At 41.1% G+C, this 21,008-nt stretch overlaps 1 protein-coding gene across 1 annotated transcript; it reads left to right on the forward strand.

Annotated features, from left to right (window-relative positions):
- Positions 1-1,265: 1,265 nt before the first annotated feature.
- Positions 1,266-20,645, forward strand: WHAMM (WASP homolog associated with actin, golgi membranes and microtubules). The gene is made up of 10 exons (XM_058542545.1): positions 1,266-1,956; positions 4,881-5,054; positions 7,129-7,279; positions 8,390-8,559; positions 9,176-9,341; positions 12,309-12,496; positions 13,424-13,510; positions 13,761-13,856; positions 17,328-17,784; positions 19,884-20,645. Exons 1-10 carry the CDS (start codon positions 1,285-1,287, stop codon positions 20,186-20,188), a joined length of 2,466 nt encoding a protein of 821 aa, XP_058398528.1. The 5' UTR covers positions 1,266-1,284; the 3' UTR covers positions 20,189-20,645.
- The last annotated feature ends 363 nt before the right edge of the window (positions 20,646-21,008 follow it).

The following is a 21,008-nucleotide window of genomic DNA, read 5'->3' on the forward strand; positions in this document are numbered from 1 at the left end:
AGAAAACATAAACTTCACTTCAGCTAAACGGTTATCTCTCCGAGGACGGGGTGACAGCCAAAGCAGCAGTTCTGAGTCCAAGACCCCATAGACCCCCAAAACACATACAAAGGCATTAAACGGGGGGGGGGGGGGGGGGGGCACCTTCAGAAGCAACCTCAGACCTTCAAGCTACATTCCACAGAGGTCCCTAGAGGCCATGGGATCATCTTCCAGGGGAAGAGATGCCCTGACCATAGCTTCAGCCTGGTTCTGTTGTTGTTTTACCTTGGGCATAACATTAAGTGCGAAGAGGATTCCAGGCATTCCCAGCTCAAAACCTTCAAAAGCTCTCTCACTGGTTCCTGAATGAAGACCTCACAAGCCTTGTTTGGGTGAAGGGCTCTTCCTCCCCTCGCTCTCCACACCTCCACTCCCTGTCTCCGCGCACTCACAGGACAGGGGGTGACAGGTACTGTACTTCCGCAGAGACCAGGGCTGTGGTGTTCCCTGTCACATGAACAGGTCCAGCTCCACCCCACACTCCATCTTCCCATGCAAGCTAGATTTTCCCATCTTCTTAAAGGGGTCTTTAGGAGCCAGGTGGTCTTATTTAGCCTGAGTGTGTATCTTAAGACAAATTTCTTTTCTGGGTCTCATTTTCCTTCTCTCTAAAATGAAGTTAGGACATATGGTATTTAAACATGCTGGTTGGGAGCTGGGATGCTTTGAAGACAGAAATATCTTTCTTGTATGCCCCTCTGCCTCCCTGGCAACATAGGCACACAGCAGACACTCCATAAAAGCCTGTTGAATTGATAACAATAAATATGTGACTTCTACCTAGGGCTTGGCGCTTAGAGCCCCTCAATAAATAACTATGACGTCTAATATAAAGTTTGATCACTCCAGCAAGTTGGTACCATTCTTGAGAGCAGGAACCACGTATTCACTAGGGCCCTGATGACAGAAGACGAAATCGGCTGGGTCCCCGTTCTCAAGAGGTTCACAGTCCAGTGTAGGCGACTTAGACAATAACTCGTTCATTTAACGAACATTTATTCACCGTCAGTATGTACAAAGGTGGAGAAGGTGAGCCAAGAGCGGTAATTCCCGGGCTCCAGACGAGGTTGCCACACTGATGGATTCCGAGAGCCGGGTCGCAGGCAGACTTTTTGACCTTGTCATTGGTTGTCGCGAACCCTCCCTTCTATTATTCGATCAATCCCGGACGCCCGCTGGAAGCCCCACGGGCCGCAGATAGCCAATCAAAAGTGCCAGAGGGGGGCAGTAGTGGGGCCACGGATGCGGGTTACAGTCCAGCGAAAGATGTCGCGGCCGGGGCCGCCGGCGGCCCTGGGGGACGAGCAGCCCGACAGCCTGGAGGGCTGGGTGCCAGTCCGCGAGGACCTCTTCGCCGCGCCCGAGCGACACCAGCTGCGCTTCCTCGTGGCCTGGAACGACGCGGAGGGCAAGTTCGCCGTGACCTGTCACGACCGTACGGCGCAGCGGCGGCGGCGCCAGGGGAGCCGGCCGGGGCCCAAGCCCGAGCCCGAGCCCGAGCCCCAGCCCGGGGCCGCCGCGCCCCCGCCCAGCTGGGCCGGCCTGCTCTCGGCCGCCGGGCTCCGCGGCGCGCACCGGCAGCTGGCGGCGCTGTGGCCGCCGCTGGAGCGCTGCTTCCCGGCGCTGCCGCCGGGGCTGGAGGCGGGCGGCGGCGGCGGCGCCTGGGGCCTGGGGCTCGGGCTGTGGGCGCTGCTGTGGCCGGCGCGCGCGGGCCCCGGCGAGGCGGCGCTGCAGGAGCTGTGCCGGCAGCTGGAGGGCTACCTGCGCGAGGCGGCCGACGGCTGCGGCGGCGCCGCGGTGCGCGACGCGCTCTTCCCGGCCGGGGGCGGCGAGGCCGACTGCGAGAGCCCACGCGAGTTCCGGGAGAGGGCCCTGCGCGCGCGGTGGGCCGAGGCGGGCGCGCGCCTGCGCCAGGTGCGCCGGGCGGGGGGAGGCTGCGCCGCGCTGAGGGTGCTGTGACCGGGCGTCCCGGGCTGAGGGGGAGGAGGGCGCGGGCGCGCGGGGCCCTTCCCCGCAGGGGCCCCCCGGGGAGCTGTGCGGGGCTGGAGGGAGGACAGGCTGCGCTCAAGCCGAGTCCGTGCGCGGTCAGCAGCCGGGTGGGCCCTTCCCCTTTGCACTCAAGATGCTGGCGGAGCGGCCCGTTGTGACGGGAAATGCCGGCAAGTACCGAAAGCAAAACTGAAAACAGCCGCTCACGTAGGAAAGAACAACACGGGCTAAGCGGAAACGAGCCACGTCCTGTGTATGAGGGCAGATAGTAATGGAGACACATGTTTTAGAGGATGAAGGGGCTTCTAGGAGACAGGTGTTTTGAGTAATAAAGACTCGGTCACATGGAAAGCCGATAGGAAGTGAGCTTTATTCATCAGTTTGGAAGAGCAGCAACAGGAGTGCGATTTTAAAGCTTGAAAGATGTAATTTCACAGACCGAACAATTCATAAATTGAGGGGTAAACTTATAGAGCTTAAGGGGGGGGTTGGAATACGGGTTTACAGAAAGGATTAGGAGAAAATACGGCACATATCTACACTCTGGACCTGTCTTCTTGCTGGCCCTTTCTCCTTATAGGCCATTCTTTTTTTTTTTTTTCCAAAGATTTTATTTATTTTATTTTTTCCCCCCAAAGCCCCAGTGGATAGTTGCATGTCGTAGCTGCACATCCTTCTAGCTGCTGCATGTGGGACTCGGCCTCAAGATGAACGGAGAAGTGGTGCCTCGATGCGCACCCGGGATCCGAACCCGGGCCACCAGCATCGCAGCGCGCCCACTTAACCACCAAGCCACAGGGCCGGCTCCTTATAGGCCATTCTTAATCTGAATGATTATTCTGTGCATTCTTTTGAGCAAGGGGAGGTGTAAGAGAAGAATTCAGCAACAATGCAAAATCCTAATTATATCCTCTCAAGCTAAATATAGACTGAGGTTTTTATTTTTTCCCCTTTTTGTTGAGGTAACATTGCTTTATAACATATAGATTTCAGGCGTACATCGTTATATTTCGACTTCTGTATCGACTACATCCTGTTCACCACCAGAAGTCTAGTTGCCATCCATCACCGTACACATGTGCCCCTTTACCCCTAGAATGAGTTTTTGAATTAAAATGATTTTATCAAAAGAATTTGTTAGTGGTGTCATTTTATTCTGTGGGTTTTACGTGTAAACTAAAACCCACACACCCACTTCTCATGGGTTGATTTCACTTTATAATGTGAGGAAACCACGGGGCAGTTTCAGGCCAGGGAACTTTTGATCTTCAACTTTATCATTTTGTATCAGACCAATTTTTATTTTTTAGACACTTGGTTTCTCACAGAAAGAAGTGGTTTTTCCTTAAAGGAACATATATATATATATGTTACTGTCGTAAAAGTTATAGTTTACCCGAATTGAAGTTCATCCAGGGGTATTGTAGCACTAGTATAGTTCATACTGTCGAGCTGGCTATTCATGCTAGTGTAGGTGTTGTTTACCTGGAACTTAAAAATGGAGGGTCAGGGGAGGGCTTAAATACACAGTATACCACATCCATGGAAATGTGTATAAATAATTGTAATACTCACCTCATATTTAGAATAGAAGAGCATTTGATTCTAGAATTAGACCAATTGCTAATATTGCTAGTATATATAAAATGAAGCTGAATGTTTTGAATTCTTCTGAATAGTCTTAATAAATAGGGCAGAAAAGTACCAGTTTGTCTTAAGTTTACTTTTTTGTGTGTGTGTTTTAATTTTCTTCAGGGAAACTTTTGCTTTTTTTTTAAATACTACTCTTATCACCTGGATAAAACTACAGCTGAACACAGATCACTTTATCCTCAAGCAGAGGGATGGAAATAGAAGAATTTAAGAATGTACTGATTGAGGAAAAAATTCTATACTATTACTTGGTTTTATTTTTCTTCTCCTAGGGGTAAGATAATTTCTTACCAAATGAGTTTATCTAGATTATAAACTGCTCAGTTTATTTTCTACCCTGCCTCAGAAGAAGCACTCTGCAGAGACTAGAGCCACAACTAGAGTTGTGACTCTAAATGAGTCTACTCTGCCTGGGGCTTGGTGGCAATATTAACCTGGGGAATTAAGAGAGTCAACCTGCTGCAGAAATACTTGGAGGCATCTCTATAATGTCCTCATGAGCTTTTAAAAAAGGAGTACAGCCTCACAAAACCTTAATGATCAGAACAGTGATGAAAAAAGATCATCCACAATCTACAACCCAAAGATGACCACTGTTGATATTTGATGATTCTTTCAAGTCCTTTTCTCAGAGTACTTTGTACGTAGTTGAGATAAAATTTTGAACTCTGTTTTTCCCAACCTTTATTATTATAAAAGTCCCCATGTTGTTAAACAGTCTCCAAAAGCACAATGCTGAATGATTTATTTAACCATGCTTGGTTTTGTTTTGTTTTTGGTGAGGAAGATTAGCCCTGAGCTAACATCTGTTGTCAATCCTCCTCTTTTTGCTGAAGAAGATTGGCCCTGGGCTAACATCCTTCCCCATCTTCCTCTACTTTATATGTGGGACACCTGCCACAGCATGGCATCAATGCCATCAAGCCATAAGCGGTGCATATGTCCGCGCCCGGGATCTGAACCTGTGAACCCAGGGCTTCTGAAGCAGAGCGTGTGAACTTAATCACTACGCCACCAGGCCGGTTACATTCTTGTTTTATTGGGCATTTTGGTTGGAGGACAATAGCATTTTCATATTTAATCAGTATTTTAAATTGATGTATTAAAGTTTAGAACATTAAGGTTTCTTTAGTTTGTTTGGTATAATCTTATAAATACTGTTCATACTTGAGCTTTATTTACATTTTGCCTTCTAGGTTCTTCAAGGGCATGAAAAAGCCAACACCATGGTGGCATTAATGCAAGTCTATGGAGAGGAAGATAAAGCATACCAGGAATTAGTCACTGTGGCGACCACGTTCTTCCAGTATTTCCTGCAGCCATTTAGGGATATGCGAGAAGTTGCAACTTCATGTAAACTTGATATTTTGGTATGTTTTCTTTATATTTGTATTTTATCAGATTTACCATTTTCACATATTTGGTCACATTTAAGATTCAATCTATGTCTGCACTTTGAGTTCACCCTTAGGTTTAGATAATATTGTAGATATATTGAATTTATTTTTAAAAATTGATAAAAATGAAGACATTGTACATTGGTCATCTTCTCAATACATTAAGATTTTTGCAGATTTTCAAGGGTTGAACACGTTCTTTGTTGATGACTTGTTTTTGATGTGATGCCTATTTACTTTAGCTTATTTTCAGCCTCTAAGGACACATGTGAATTTCTTAGAAATAGGATGAAAATTTAAATAGCAAGGTTCTGAATTGTATTTCAGTAATTTAAACTTTAGTAAATGCCATCATCGCTCTTACTTCGTTGAGCCATGGCACAACCCTGTGACACTAGCTGGAATAGGCATGATCATCCCAGTGTTAATAAGTGCATCTGGAGCCCAGAGGGGTTAAATAGCTTTCCTTGGGTCTCAACCAGCTGGAATCAGAAGACATCAGAGAGATCTCTTGATCTCTGTCCCCTGCACTGGGCCATCCTTCCACACAGGTACTCATGACCCCTGCCAGGCTACTGTACCATAAAAATGCTATTGTGTTTAGATGAAATTCATGCCACTCTAACCTGTGGAGAAAGTAGTTCTGTTCATTGTTTTGAAAGGCTATTATTTGGATAGTCTTTACTTCCTGTATATTTTTTCTTTCTTTAAATAACAGCTTTATTGAGATATAATTCACAGACCATATAATTCACCTATTTAAAGTGTACAATTCAGTGGTTTTTAGAATATTCAGAGTTGTGCAGCCATCACCACTGTGTGATTTTAGAACATTTTCATCACCCCAAAAAGAAACCCCACACCCATTAGCAGTCACTCCCCATTATCCCCCAACCTTCCCAGCTGTAGGCAGCCACCAATCTACTTTCTGCCTCTGTGGATTTCCCTATTCTGGACCTTTCATATTGTATAAGATCATAGAATATGTGGTCCTTTGTGTCACTCCTTTCATGTAGCATGTTTTCAAGGTCCATCCATGTCGTATCATGTATCAGAACTTCATGTCTTTTTATTGCCAAATAATATTCACTATATAGATATAGCACATTTTACTTATCCATTTAGCAGTTGATGGACATTTGGGTTGTTTCCACTTTTTGGCTATTATGAATAATGCTGCTATGTACATTTGTGTGCAAGTTTCTATGTGGACATATGTTTTGATTTCTCTTGGATATATACCCAAGAGTAGAATTGCTAAGTCATATGGTAACTCTATGTTTAACCTCTTAAAGAACTGCCAGACTGCTTTCCAATGCAAATGCACCATTTTACATTCCCACCAGCAGTAAATGAGAGTTCCAGTTTGTCCACATCCTCGCCAACACTTGTTCTTGTCTGTCTCTTTGATTATAGCCTTCCTAGTGGATGTGAAGTGGTATCTCATTGTGGTTTTGATTTACATTTCCCTGATGGCTAACCTGTGTATATTCCTTATATTACTAGCTTTATAGAAGAATTAGATGCTGGGTGACATAGTACATGTCATAATCATGAATATACAGGTTTTACTATCTTGTAGGTTATTTTATTACTTTTGCTCTTCAGAAGAGAATCACAGTATAGAAAAGCTTCTCACCATATCCCTAAAAAAAACCCACAGCAACAGCTAACACTCGAGTATACGAGGCCCTATGCTGAGTGCCTAACAACCCAGATCTCATTTAAACAATTGTTTATTATTATCAATAGAGAAACATAACTTGACAGCATTTCTCTCTAGAAAAAGTTAACCTAGTAATGCAAAGTGAAAGTAGGTTTTTAAAAAAATTTATGCCCCAGAGTATCGTTTTGTCTTCCAGGCGGTGCCCAGCTTAGAGCCTTATTCATACTCCTTAAGAAATTGCTGAATGAATGAAATTTAATTGACTAAGTAGTAGTAATAAAAGTAGTTGAAATAATCCATGTGACCAGTTTCCTTTCAATTTCCTAATGGCTCTACATTACCATTCTCTTTTACTCACACAGTTTTCCCTTCTCTCTATAGAAGTCCCTGGAGGAAGATGATCTGGGGCCTAAAAGGATAGTTGCCTTGCAGAGAGAAGCCCAAGAATGGGCCAGACGGGCTGAGGAAGCTATCGTCTCTATTCAAGATATTACGGTGAATTATTTTAAAGAAACAGTAAAAGCCTTAGCAGGTAATAATTTAAAATGCTATTCTAAGACACATGTAATTTTCATTTTATTCAGAAAACATTTGAGTGCCTCTTAAGCACCAGGCCTGTGTTTTCTAAATACTGGGGATTCAATATAAGGATAAATATAAACAGACACGGTACAGTCTGGTGAGGGGAGAGACATTTTAATTACATGTTCATTCAAACACATGGAAAATGGAAGTGGCAAGAAGCCACATGAAGAAGAGAAACATGGGGCTCTGAGAGCCCATGAGAGAGAAATTAGTCTCAATCAGAGTGGTCAGCAAAGGCATCTGAGAAGTGGCACTTGCCCTGATATCTGAAGGGTAAATGGAAGTTGAGAGAGCAAAAAAGTGAAGGAAGAGTGTTCCAGGCAGAAGGAATAGCATTTATGAAGGCCCTCTGGCTTGAGAGAGCTTGGCAAGTTTGAGGAGCTTAAAGAAAGCCCATGGAGCTGGAGCACAGAAGTACGGAGAATACCGTGTGAGAGAATGCTGGCAAGAAGGGCAAGGGTGAGACCACGTGGGTCTGGTGGGCTGGGGGAAGGACTTCTGTCTAATCTTAAACCATTGTCAATAATAGTCCCGAAGAGGGAAACAACTTAATGTCTCTCAATCAGTTTGTCAAATTACAGTACATTCATAAAATGGAATACCATGTGGCTATTAAGCATAATTCTCTATATCTATTTTTATGAATGGCCACAGTTCCATAATATATTAAGTGAAATTAACAAGTTACAAAGCAGAATGATGATCAAATGGGGTTTTTTTTGGTCAAAATATCTATATAAGCCTGTCTAGCTAGACATAGAAACAGTCTGGAAGTATATGCACCAAAATGTAAGAAGCAATTGCCTCAAGTAGGTGAGATTCATGATTTATTATTTTCTTGTTTTTTTTTTAAATGAAGTATCTAAAGTTTTATACCAGTGACCATGTATTATTTTTGTGACAATAATAAAGTCATTAAAATACAACAATTTTTCCGTTAAAAAGAATGTTTTGCAGTTACTGTGGAAGGCAATAAACAAAGAATTAGCTTGGAATAAATTTTTCCCTTTTTCATGAGTTGTAATTATGTTTTAGTTTATTAATTATAATCCAACAGGAATGCAGAAACAAATGGAACAGGATGAGAAGAGATTTGGCCAGGCTGCCTGGGCCACAGCCACTCCCAGATTAGAAAAACTCAAGCTGACATTAGCTCGGGAGACTCTGCAACTCATGAGAGCCAAGGAGCTGTGTTTAAATCACAGAAGAGCTGAAATTCAGGGAAAGGTAAGACAAAGATAAATGTAACTTTGTTTTTAAAATACACTTTTATTTTAGATAGCACCTTCTTTCCAGGCATTGTTAAAGAACTTCCTTTCTTCACTTATTGGTGAGAATTTAGAGACTATGGAAGGTTGGCCGTAAGGTTTTTCCTTTGGTCAAGATGTTTTTGAAATATTATATTGTAGGATTCGCTTGATAATAACATTGAGCTCAGTACTGAAGTAAGTAATATACTTTAAAATCAATCAAGCAATGTTTTCAGCACAACTTTAGAATAATCAAAGAGGGGCTTCATCCTAAGGTCACAGTCACTTAAATTTTTTTGACTAATAGTAATGTTATGACTTTCAAGCAGAAAACATTGTACATACCTCATTGCCATTTGTTTTTCTCAAAACCTAAATGTTCTCATATATTTCAAGGTGAGATAAAGCATTTGCAACAAATGTTGAATAAGGTATTTTTGTTTCATTAAATGAAATGGAAAAGTGTTTCTTCTCTCTTTGCTTTTTTATATTTGGTACTGAGCAAGGAATAGAAAACAGCTTGAATGCTTCTAAAGTTCGCTTTTAATATACTAATTATTTTAACTTGCTCTTATGTTTTTCATGAAAACAAGATGGAAGATCTTCCAGAACAAGAAAAAAATATAAATGTTGTAGATGAATTAGAAATACAGTATTATGAAGTTCAACTAGAACTATATGAGGTTAAATTCGAGATATTAAAATATGAAGAAATACTGCTTATTACACAGTTGGACTCTATTAAAAGACTTATAAAAGGTAAAATATCTATTTAAATGTTTATATTAAAATGTTTAAATTACACATTTAGGGAAATACGGACCATGTTATCAATTACTACTTATACATTGTCTAAAACATCTACTGAGGGGCCGGCCCCGTGGCTTAGCGGTTGAGTGCGTGCGCTCTGCTGCTGGCGGCCTGGGTACCATCTCGGGCACGCACTGCTTCTCTGGCCATGCTGAAGCCAGGTCCCACATATAGCGACTGGAGGGATGTGCAGCTGTGACATACAACTATCTACTGGGGCTTTGGGGGAAATAAATAAATAAATAAATAAAAAATAAATAAATAAAATTAAAACATCTACTGAAATTTTCTAAATAAAGTTTCCTTTCAGTATTTTTATTATTCAAATACTATATTCATTGTTAAACACAAAGCAAAACAAAGAAAGGAAAACTATTATTACCCCAATTACATCATCTAGAGATACTTGGTAATAATAATTTGCTGTATAGCTTTGTAGCCTTTTTTGTATGCTGATGTATATAAGTAAACATCGATTTTTTAAACCAAAACTATATATCCTGTTCAATAATCTCTTTTTCATGTAATACATAATAACCATCTTTCCATTTCAGTAAGTAATGAAACATCAAAAATTTTAATGGATGCACAGTATTCCATTGTCTGGATACACCATGATTTTCAGTTCTTCACTGTTGCGAGCAGCAGTGTGGTAGTGAAGAACTTTCCTTTACACAGGTCTTTGTGTATAGGACAGATTATTTCCTTGGAATAAATTTCTAAAGATGGAATCATTGGGTCAAAGACAATGCAAATTTTATATTTTGACACATATCTGTTAAAACAACACTACAATAATCATTTGGTATACATTTTTTCCTCAACTCTATTACTTTCTAATTTCTAAATTTCATACTACATAATGGCCCTCTAGATAGGTTGTACAAAATGACACTCCCATCAGCAGATTATGAAAATATCTGTTTCCCCATACTTATATCATTCTTTTAAATTCTTGCCTACCTCGTAGAAAAAAATGGCATCTTCTGATTTTCATTTATTTAATTACAAGTGATGTTGAATGCAATTTTGTATGTTTACTGGCCACTTGTATTTCTTTTATTCATTGCCTATTCATGGCCTTTGCCCATTTTTCTTTGGAATGTTCCCTTTCCATATTAAAGATATTACTCTATTATCTGTCATATGTTGCAAATAATGTCTCCCTGTCATTTGCTTTTTCTTGCCTTGCAGAAATATTTGCCTTTTTTTTTTTTTGGTGAGGAAGATTGGCCCTAAGCTAATATCTGTTGCCAATCTTCCTCTTTTTGCTGAAGAAGATTGTCCCTGAGCTAACATCCTTGCCCATCTTCCTCTATTTTGTATGTGGGATGCTGCCACGGTGTGGCTTGATAAGCAGTGTGTAGGTCCAACACCTGGGATCCGAACCCGCAAACCCCAGGCTGCCGAAGCAGAGCCCTCGAACTTAACCGCTATGCCATGGGGCTGGCCCTGAAATATTTAATTTTTATGAAGTCCCATCTATCAATGTCTCTGCTTTTGGTGTTATACCTGGCAAAGTCCTCCTCATCCCAAAATTATATCAATATATACTTATGTTTTCTTTTAGTATTTTTATGATTTTGTTTTTTTTAAACATTTAGCTCTTTAATCCAGGTGAAATTTATTTTGATGTGGGGTAGGAATCTAACTTTTCCCTCCAAATTGTTGGCAGTCCCAATCACTGATTTTAAGAACATTTTCCCCTACTGCTTTGACTTGCTACCTGTCTCACATCCAGATTTATTATATTTGTTTTGATCTCTTGATGAATTGTTATTTTCTTTCATTGATTTGTGAGTGGCTTCTAGTGCCAGGACCATGCTGCTCCAATTATTGTAGTGGAAGCACATTTTAGTATCTGGTAAAGCAAGTACCTCCTTCATTACTTTTCCACAAGTTTTCTGACTGTTCGCACTCCTTTATTCTTGCACATGAACTTTGGAATCATTTTGGCAAGTTCAAAACAAAAAAACAAGAAACTCCTTGGAATTTTTATTGGGATTGTGCTTAAAATTAGAGATTAATTTGGGGAGAATTGTCATCTTTTCAATTTTGAATCTTCCTATCCAAGAACATGGTAGGTCTCTCCATTTACTTAAGTCTTTTCTTTTCCTAAAGTTCCTCCAAGTTTAATAATTTTCTTCATATAGATCCTGGACATTTCATTTAATCCTAGGTATTCAAAAACCTTTACAGTCATTTCAGGTCATAAGCATTTTACATATTTAGGAAAAAATTCTATTAGAAAAAAGTTAATCTGGAAGGATGCATGCCAAATTGTTCAGAATGGTTTCCTCTGAGAATGAGATTCCAAAGGTTTGGGGAAGGAAGAAGAAAATTTCACTTTTTATTTTATATACTTTTATAGGGCTTGAATTTGTTATACTTAGCATGTATTTTTTAAAAAGTCAATATGTGATCAAGATTAAATATTATTAAGGCACCTTAATGATATACTGCTGGTAAAATGTAAGTTGTCTTTCTAAAGGGCAATTTGACAATAGCTTTCAAGAGCCTTAAATATTCATCTGCTTAAGAAAGTAATAAAAAATGTACACAAAGGTTTATATTCAGAGATGATCATCACAGTGAAATTGATAATAATGGAACATTGAAGAACAACAGAGAATGCTTGAATTAGAGAATACTGTGTTGCCATTAAAATTACGTTTCCATCACGTGGAATATGTTCTCTAAGAATTCTGTTTATTGATATGTGTAGCCAAATAAGTAGTGTGTGTGTGTGTGTGTGTGTGTGTGTGTACACATATACATACATACATAAGTGTTAACAGTGCTTCTCCCTGGGTGATGGGATTACAAGTGATCTTTACTTGCTCTACATTAAAAAAAGTTTTATGCATTATTTTTAATAATAAAACATGTTTTAAAAAAATCATTCATATTTTCTAGATAAACAGGATGAAGTTGTCTATTACGATCCGTGTGAAAGTCCAGAGGAACTTACCGTCGTCGCTGGTGTAATGGGGCTGCAGGACGAGAAGAATCTGGAGGTGGAGGAACTCAGCCGGCAGCGCCAGCGGCTGGAGTCTAAACGGGGCAGGCTCTGTGCTAGGAGAGCCTGTCTCCGGAGAAGAAGGGTAGGAGCGCCTGGGCAGCCTTCTTTTCTTTCCTCTTCAAGGCATTTCTTCTTATATGCAAGACAAAGAAGTCTTGAAAATAAGGCTTTTGCTGGTGCTTAATTTTTTGTTTGTGTAGATATCAGTGGCTGCAATTAAAATATATTTTAAATATTCTTCTTTAAAAAGATTCTTTTTCTTTTGGATTTAAGCATTTATCATAATCTCTAGATTTTAATTAATTCATTCAACAACTATTTGTTGAATGCCTGTTACCTATACAGGTATTTTAAAAATCACATTAGGTAGAAACTTCTAATAATCAGCTATAGTAAATTCTAAAATTTATTTTATTGTGAATTGTTGATTATAAAATATCAATCAGAGATAATATTCAGCTTATTTGAATCCTTATATTGGGTATGTGATTTTTTTTCTTAATTTTTAAAAACTCCATGATTACATAAAACGGTAGCAAACTAATAATGGTTAAGCATAGTTGAGATGTGGTTTTTAATATAATTTTTCAGGTATTTGTAGCTTGGATATGCTTAGGTTTTTGGAAATATTATTTGTAACATTATGGGGAAACTTGTTTAAAACAACTGCATTGAAACAGATTCTTACGGGACATCCCACTTAAGAATAGGAGACTGCCTATGTGTCCTCTCATTTCCACTGGGTTGGAGGATTTGCTTTTTCATCTCTCGAAGCACTAAATCAAAGCTGTGGCCTTCCTGACTGGGAGCAAATGATCCCTGTTAGCAGCCCATCAGCCCGTATCACATGATTGAGGAGGAGGCAGTACCATGGAGCCACACCAGGAACTCTGATTAATGAATGCCTTATACTTAGAGTCCAGATGCAATGCTTTTTTCTTTTAACCTTTTATGCTATAACCCATGGTAATATTAAAAACCATGTAGGTGATTTGTGTTATTCCACCAGGATCAATGCAAAGAAAATCATCAACTCAGATTACAACAGGCTGAAGAAAGTATAAAATATTTTCATCAGCATCATAGTATTCAGATGGTGAGTAGTTGAAGAAAAATGTTTATATTTGCATGATGTGACACACTGGCTTAACTCTGTGGAAGTTGGAGCTCCGCTGCCCTAGACCGGCAGCCATCAGCCTTGACCCTGGGGAGACTGTGCAGTCCAGTCCTGCGCCTGGGGAGCTGACGTTGTTGGTGGTGGGGAGGTGATAATATTGCATCACGGCTCCTTTCTTTCTCAAGACTTTTATTTTGAGAAATTTACAAATATGTTTGTTTAAATATAGAAAAGAAACAAGATAAAAGAAGAGGAGCAAAAGAAAAAAGAATGGATAAACCAAGAACGCCAAAAAACACTCCAACGATTGAGAGCATTTAAAGAGGTAAGTTCTAGAACTAATCACCACACCTACATTTTCTGGAGAAATAAATGAAGATCACTCGTCCTAGGAGAAAAGTATAAAGTATTATGAACAGATAATTTGGAACGCAAAAATATTCCCCAAATGCTGTTATTTTATTTATTTATTTATTTTTATTTATTTATTTTTTTGTGAGGAAGATCAGCCCTGAGCTAACATCCATGCTAATCCTCCTCTTTTTGCTGAGGAAGACCCACTCTGAGCTAACATCTATTGCCAGTCCTCCTCCTTTTTTTTTCCCCAGAGCCCCAGTAGATAGTTGTATGTCATAGTTGCACATCCTTCTAGTTCCTGTATGTGGGACGCGGCCTCAGCATGGCCGGAGAAGTAGTGCGTCGGTGCGTGCCCGGGATCTGAACCCGGGCCGCCAGTAGCAGAGCTCGCGTGCTTAACCGCTAAGCCATGGGGCCGGCCCCAAATGCTGTTATTTTTAGTACATAAATAAAACCCCAAAATATTAGAACATCAAAATATTTTTGACATTGCCACACGCTAGGGTTCCTACTCTCCCCTCCTGACTGAGTGGTGCTGACTCTGCCCACCTTGGTGTCAACCTGCAGGGAGAACCAAAAATAGTTAAATAGTTAAATTTGGCTTTTTCCTCATTTGTAATAAAGAATTCTTTAAAATGCAGTCAAAGAAACATTGTGACCTAAGTATAGTAAAGTGCTCTGTTAAAAGTGAATACGTTTAAAAAAAAAAAGTAAATACTTATTTAAAAATAACATAAAACATGTTGAATATAAAACATAAACCTGTTCTCATCACACACCCCCAACACACACCTTCACAAAGACCCAAGTTTACTGTTGCCCCCAGAAGGGGAAACAACCCACTCCCAGACAAGATTCTGGAATGAGGTGTTGAAGGTGCGCTATGTGATACCAACAAGAAAAGTAGGGGCTGCTGGAGTGAATAAATCATGACATACTAACTTCATCTTGTTTTCTAATGTGCTTACTACTCTGACCATTATTGAGTGCCTGCTGTATACCAGGCACTGTGCTAGGCACTCACATTCATTCTCATTTAATTGTTATTTTTTGTGAGGAAGATTGACCCTGAGCTAACATCTGTTGCCAATCTTCCTCTTTTTGCTTGAGGAAGCTTGACCCTGAGCTAACATCTGTGCCCATCTTCCTTTATTTTGTATGTGGGACGCTGCCACAGCATGGCTTGATGAGCAGTGTGTAGGTCCGAGCCCGGGATCTGAACCTGCAAACCCCGGGCCACTGAAGCAGTGTGCATGAACTTAACCACTGCATCACCGGGCCAGCCCCTCATTTAATTCTTAAAACAAGTTTGAGAGAGATTACCATCACCAGTTTACAGATGAGTAACCATGACTGAGAGAGGTTACACAGCTTAGCTCCAGGATACACAGAGCCAGGTCTAACTCCAAGCTGCAACAGGGATTCTCCAACCTGGGCAGCACATCAGAATCACCTGAGGAGCTTCTAAAAAGTACTGATGCTCAGTACTGATGCTCAGATCACACCTCCAGATATTCTGGTTTAATCGTACTGGATGGGGGCCTGGACATGAATCCAAAGGGGAAGACAGAATTCAAGGGGAGCTCCGTGAGTACCGGATGAATGTAGAGCTATGAGGTAGAGAGCACCTGCTCGGTCAGCTGTCACCAGAGGGTACTGATTTGTGGAACGGAGTCAGTGGGAGGAAGGGATTCGAGGGATGCAAGTCCAGCTCCTTAGCCCTGGATCAGTCAGATCCAGTGATCACCTTTTCAGATATGGAGGTGAGAGGGATAGACAGATGGAAGATGACAGAATCAGGCAGCCTAAGCTCTCAACAAACTGGAACAATGAGTTAAAAATCTAACACGACCTCAAATTGGTTTAAGTTGCAGGTTTTCAACCAAAAAACCTGTTATGGAGGTGTACACTGATACAGGGGGGCAGTGGGAGGGAGTGTGTGTGTGTGTTCAGTTGTAGGGGAGAAGAACTTTGGGAACTTAGTTTCCTTCAGCTTAATGTGAGTCATTTTGATGAAGCTGCAGAAGAGCTCGTGAGTTTTTAGAAAGGACGAACAGAAGCATCTTCTGAAGAATGAGGGGATTCCCTGCTTACCAAGAAGTGCCACCCTGGAAGGGGGCAAAGCCAATTTGAGCACATTCGGAAGGGAGTAAGGAGGAGAGGGAGAATACTGGAAATGAAATCACGTGATACGTGATACTTGTTGAGCCAGAAGAGTTACTTTCAAATATCTGAAGGGCTGTTATGAAGTAAAGTATTTCATTTGCCCTGGATGAGCCCGCAGGGCGACAGACTGCCCAGCGATATAAGGACAACTCAACAGGCTGGAGTCACAGCGACATGCTAATCCTTGGGTGGTTGGGGATCCCCAACAGCAGGGGATGGCTGGACGACCCCTGGCGTCTGGCCCAGAGTTCCTGGGATTCTAATTGTACTGGTACGACGTCTGACTAAAGCAGATGGCAGCTGCGTGACCAGTGGCTGCATCAGTGAGGTTTGGAGCTGGTTGCCATTGTTTTGATGTTTGTTCTGAAAAGACTTAGAAGAATGTGAGAGAGAGAGAGAGAGAGAAATGCTCTTTGAGTTTATCATGAATTCCACTTTTGAAGTGTGAACTTGAATTCAGTGTTTAAGTTTGGTGTCTGTTTTTGGTTTAAGTTTACATTAGTAGTATCATACTGTATACATCGTTTGCCAGTTTCTTTTTTCACTTAAATTATATTTTTGAGATGTATTCGTTTTGAGATATATAGATCTAGTTCCTTTTAATGGCTACATAGTATTAACATTTTATGTGTTTTATTGGCTAATCAGTGCCTTCTTTAGAGACCCCCTCAACCCCTTAAGATTGGTTCTTTGTAGGGTTTCATTTTTCTTTATCACGCTAATACCTGAGAGGTCAGAACTTTTTAAATTATAGAATTTACTCTAAGTCTAAAAGTTAGAGAAAAGAAATATCCATAATTCCTGTTATAACTGTCACTTTGAGGTCCACTCTCCTGGTATTTTTCATTATCTGTTTTTCACATGGTTATAAATTTAACACTGCATCATCTGTATTTTTTTAGGATGTTTCACAGACTTTGTACTATTTATGATTTTTCATGGCTGCCTAATATTTTAAATAAATTCCCCATCATTTTTTCAGCTAACTTTCTATTGTTGGTATTTAAAGTTTCTGATTTTTCATACTAAAAATATTATGAATATTTTCATCTGTGTGTATCCTTTCATATTTTTATTCTTACAGAGAAAGTATTATATCAGAGGATATAAATGCTTATCCTTTTATATAGATTTAGTAGCAAGGGTGGCTGTACAGTGAGAAGGAGCCACTGTGAACTGAACGGTCTATGCACAGAAACTCTTCAGTGTTCATTTATTTATAGAAAGTTTCAGCGTTTGATGGCAAGTTTCTCACAGCAGTTTTCATTTTCAGAGATGTCCAGGTCAGTCTGTACGGAAGACCTCTTGCTCAGAGCCTGTGGCTCCAAACCTGCCAGGTGGACTTTCCCAGCAGACAGGCTCGCCGACCTCTCAGAGGACAGTGGGAATTCATCAGTCCTCTGGGAAAACCAGAAGTGCTCCCTCATCTGAAGTTAGTAATCTGAAAACCCCCAACTGTCAAGACTGTCCTGGAAATATCCCTGTCCAGGTTTCTGTTCCAGTTGGTGACCAGACACACTCCAAATCCAGTGAGGAACTGTCACCACCACCACCGCCCCCGCCACCCCCTCTCCCACCGCCCCTCCCTGCCGGGTCCTTTTCTTCTCAATCTGCAACTCGTCAGAATTTACACCTCAGGACTTCAGTAAAAGATGATCAGCCACTTCCTCTAGCGTGTGAATCACCTGCTGAGAGACGGCGTGCTTCCTCAGACGGTTTTAAATGCCCAGGTAATCCGCTGGGACTCTGCCCCGGCAAGCTGTCGGCTGTTGAGCAGTTGAAGCATTCTAGCTTTAGAAGCCATCAACTCCCGGTCAAAGGCTTTTTCAGAATTCTGTGCAGTGTTAAAATCCTCCAGTATCTGTTGCCTTAAGTATTACTCTATTGTTGCAAAGTTAGCAGAGCCTAAATCTGAGGCTGATAAATGCTAAAGAAACCATCTCTATACATGTAATGGTTACATGAGTTGGGAGTCTCTGAGGCTGTTAAAAGTCAACCTATTTCAAGTTTCTTAAGACTTCACTATGTGTTTGATTTTTGCCATTTGAATATTTTTCTATGTTGCTTTGAATTAAGCTTCCTGTTGCATTCTGAGTCCTTTACAGAATTAAATTGTCGCATTTTAAGCAGAATATTGGTTGGTAATTATTGTAGAGGAATATTAGCCAGAATATGGAAGGTGGTTCTTACAGACTGACTGTAGACTGAGAAACCTGTGGGAAATCTTTCTAAAATGAAGTGGTCAACAAAAAAAGTGGACCACTCTTTGCCTTTGCAAGTACAGAACACTGAGTACATTAGAATATTGCATTGTTTAAGAGGGCTGTAGTTCTCACTCATAATTCTAATTATGGTTTAGACGTCTAGTTGACTATTGAGACTGGCTTAAATCTGCCCAGACTTGGAGCTTACTGCTTTGGGATGTATCTGTGTGTGTGTGTATGTTTTAGATAAATCCTAGCAAAAAGCTGTGTACATTTGTTTTAAAGAGTGCCTGAGCACCTCCACCTAGAACGTGCAAGGGTACTGTGATCAGTGATGTGAAGGATATAAATTCTGGTTAAGTGTGTATTCTGGTTCTTCTGAGTTCAAGGTTTCACTGTACCTAGAACCAGGTACAAATGAAAATGTCCACACTATGAGGTGGAGACCAGCAGCCCATTTCCATGGGGTGTGCAACAAATCGTGTAAGTGAAAAGCAAGAGCTCGCGTGCCTGTGCCTGGACTAGAGTTTGGGTGTGGGGCCTCATGCCCAGCTTGGGCTTAGTGCAGTGTTGGGAAGCCCCCTTCAACTCACTCACACAGCCTCATTCCACTGGAAAGGATAAGAAAGGGTGAGTTACACCAAAAAATGCCCTTGATAGTGAGTTTGTCTTATTACTCCTAGAAGGGAACTGTAATATTATAGGTTTAAATCCAGAGTTAAATAGTATTTTGTTAGCCAGTGTGTGGCCTTTCAGTCCTGAACTAGAAATACCCTTGAAGCCGTACCTGGAAGGTTTCTAGATTAGTGGTCACAGTCCCGCCCATCTCTAGCGGGTGCTAAGAGATTTTACCCCCTCAGGGGTTTCAAGGTGCCAGAGTGAAAAATAGTTTCTCCTCACCAAGGCCTCAAAACTCTGATTTAATTTGTTTTGATAGTATTTCACACCCTCAAAAATAGAATGTGTAAGTTACCTCAGGGTAATGTAGGTGGAATTAAACACACTCTGTACAGAAATGTGCCAGTGCCCCCTCCATTGAGCTACTGATGGAAGTTTTACTTGAAGCCTTTTCGTGTGTGGAAACCTACACACTTCACTGTCACAGAAGGAGTCATCACTGACTAATATCCAAGACTGAAGTTAGAGAAACACAGCAGGGTATATTTTAAAAAGAGCTTTTTCAAGGGTGGGAAGGGATATGGGGGAGATACAATTTCAGAGGTATCTGAGTCATGCACATTGGGTCAGATTATTTACACCCCAGGCATCCATAACTCTCTTCAGGATCACATGAAAACATTACGACATCTGTGGTTTGAAAAACAGCCTAACAGAAGTGTCCATGACTGTGCCTGTGAATTGCTATGGATTTGAAGAAGTAGTGGAAAATAAGTGGTCAAGATAAAATATTGATAATTAAACTATCCTGGATTCAAAGAGGGAGCTTATAGTTGATTTTGCTAGCAAATAAAGCATTTATTTAATGGAATGATGATTATTTGTTTGAATCATGGTGTTAACTGATGTGTGACTTAACACCTTTAACTAGTACAAAAATGTCTTGGCATCTCAGGGAGAAAGAGTATGTTTTCTTGATAGTACTTGCTTTGTTTACTCAATTTCAGGATCTATGGATGAGGTGTTGGCCTCCTTAAGGCGTAGCAGAACCCCTCTCCAGAAAGTGGAAGTGCCTGTTTTGCCCCCTCCCTGTGCCTCAGTCAATGAGCACCTTCTGGCTGCCATACGGCAAGGGGTCAAACTGAAGAAAGTTCACCCCGACCTTGGCCTGAGCCCCAGCAAGAAGCCAACCAGCGACCTGGAGAGGAGCATCAAGGCGGCGCTCCAAAGAATCAAGAGAGTGTCTGCTGACTCTGAGGAGGAGGAGGAGGAGGACAGCGAGGAGCGGAGCCCCCGAGAGTGGGACCATTAAGCCTTCGTCAAGGCCGAAGGCACCGCGCAGTGTGCTGAAGGGGACGATGTGGGCCCAGGGCCTGTTCTTGAAAAGCAGGTGAACAGAGGGCTGATAGACTGGCCCCAGAACCCCGGAAAGATCAGCAGGGCTTTGGGTGTGATGCTGCAGCTTTTACTTGATGCTGTGGCTCTTAAAACCAGAGATGTGGTGACTTTCACACCAAACCATAGCTGGGATCTAAGAACACATAGAAAGTATTGCTGACATATGAGAATAATATTTATTTTTCACCATGGATAATCTAGAATCATTTCCTTATTCTGAAAAAAGTCTACACTACTATTGTAAACAGCACTATTAGACTACTGGCCCTATCCTCCTGTGTGTGTGTGTGAGTAGTGGTGTCCTCAGATTTAAAGGTTTCAATGGAACGTTGTTTTAACAATAATCAGAATAAATTGCTTGTATTCAGAAATTATTTTAAATATTTTAAATGCAATTTATTTTAAATATGAAGCACTATATAAACTCATAATAAAGAACTATTTATAATGTATCAGTGTCACTCCTGAGGAAATGAAAATATAACATTTTAACTGATGTAAAGCACAGCCTTCCTCGCCTGGGTGGGTTTGACGTTTTTAGTAAGAGTTTAGCTGAACATTTGTTTAAGCAAATACTGTGGCTGAGGGAGGAGTGTTGTTCCCTTAGGAACTGAAGTCTCCTGCTGGAGTCTTTCCTCGTTGCTTTGTGTTCAGATTGGGAAAGGGGAAGGGGCCAATACAAGGCAGTCCACTTGTTTCTCAAATTGTCCAAAGCATCCCCACTAACCTCATAC

The sequence above is a fragment of the Diceros bicornis genome, chromosome 5 (genome assembly GCF_020826845.1).
Source record: "Diceros bicornis minor isolate mBicDic1 chromosome 5, mDicBic1.mat.cur, whole genome shotgun sequence".
Taxonomy (NCBI): Eukaryota; Metazoa; Chordata; class Mammalia; order Perissodactyla; family Rhinocerotidae; genus Diceros; species Diceros bicornis.

Coding starts and splice junctions, on each gene's coding strand:
- WHAMM (XM_058542545.1), top strand. CDS start 1,285: ATGCGGGTTACAGTCCAGCGAAAGATGTCGCGGCCGGGGCCGCCGGCG. Junction 5,055..7,128: donor CATGTAAACTTGATATTTTG/GTATGTTTTCTT, acceptor TTCTCTCTATAG/AAGTCCCTGGAGGAAGATGA. Junction 7,280..8,389: donor AACAGTAAAAGCCTTAGCAG/GTAATAATTTAA, acceptor ATAATCCAACAG/GAATGCAGAAACAAATGGAA.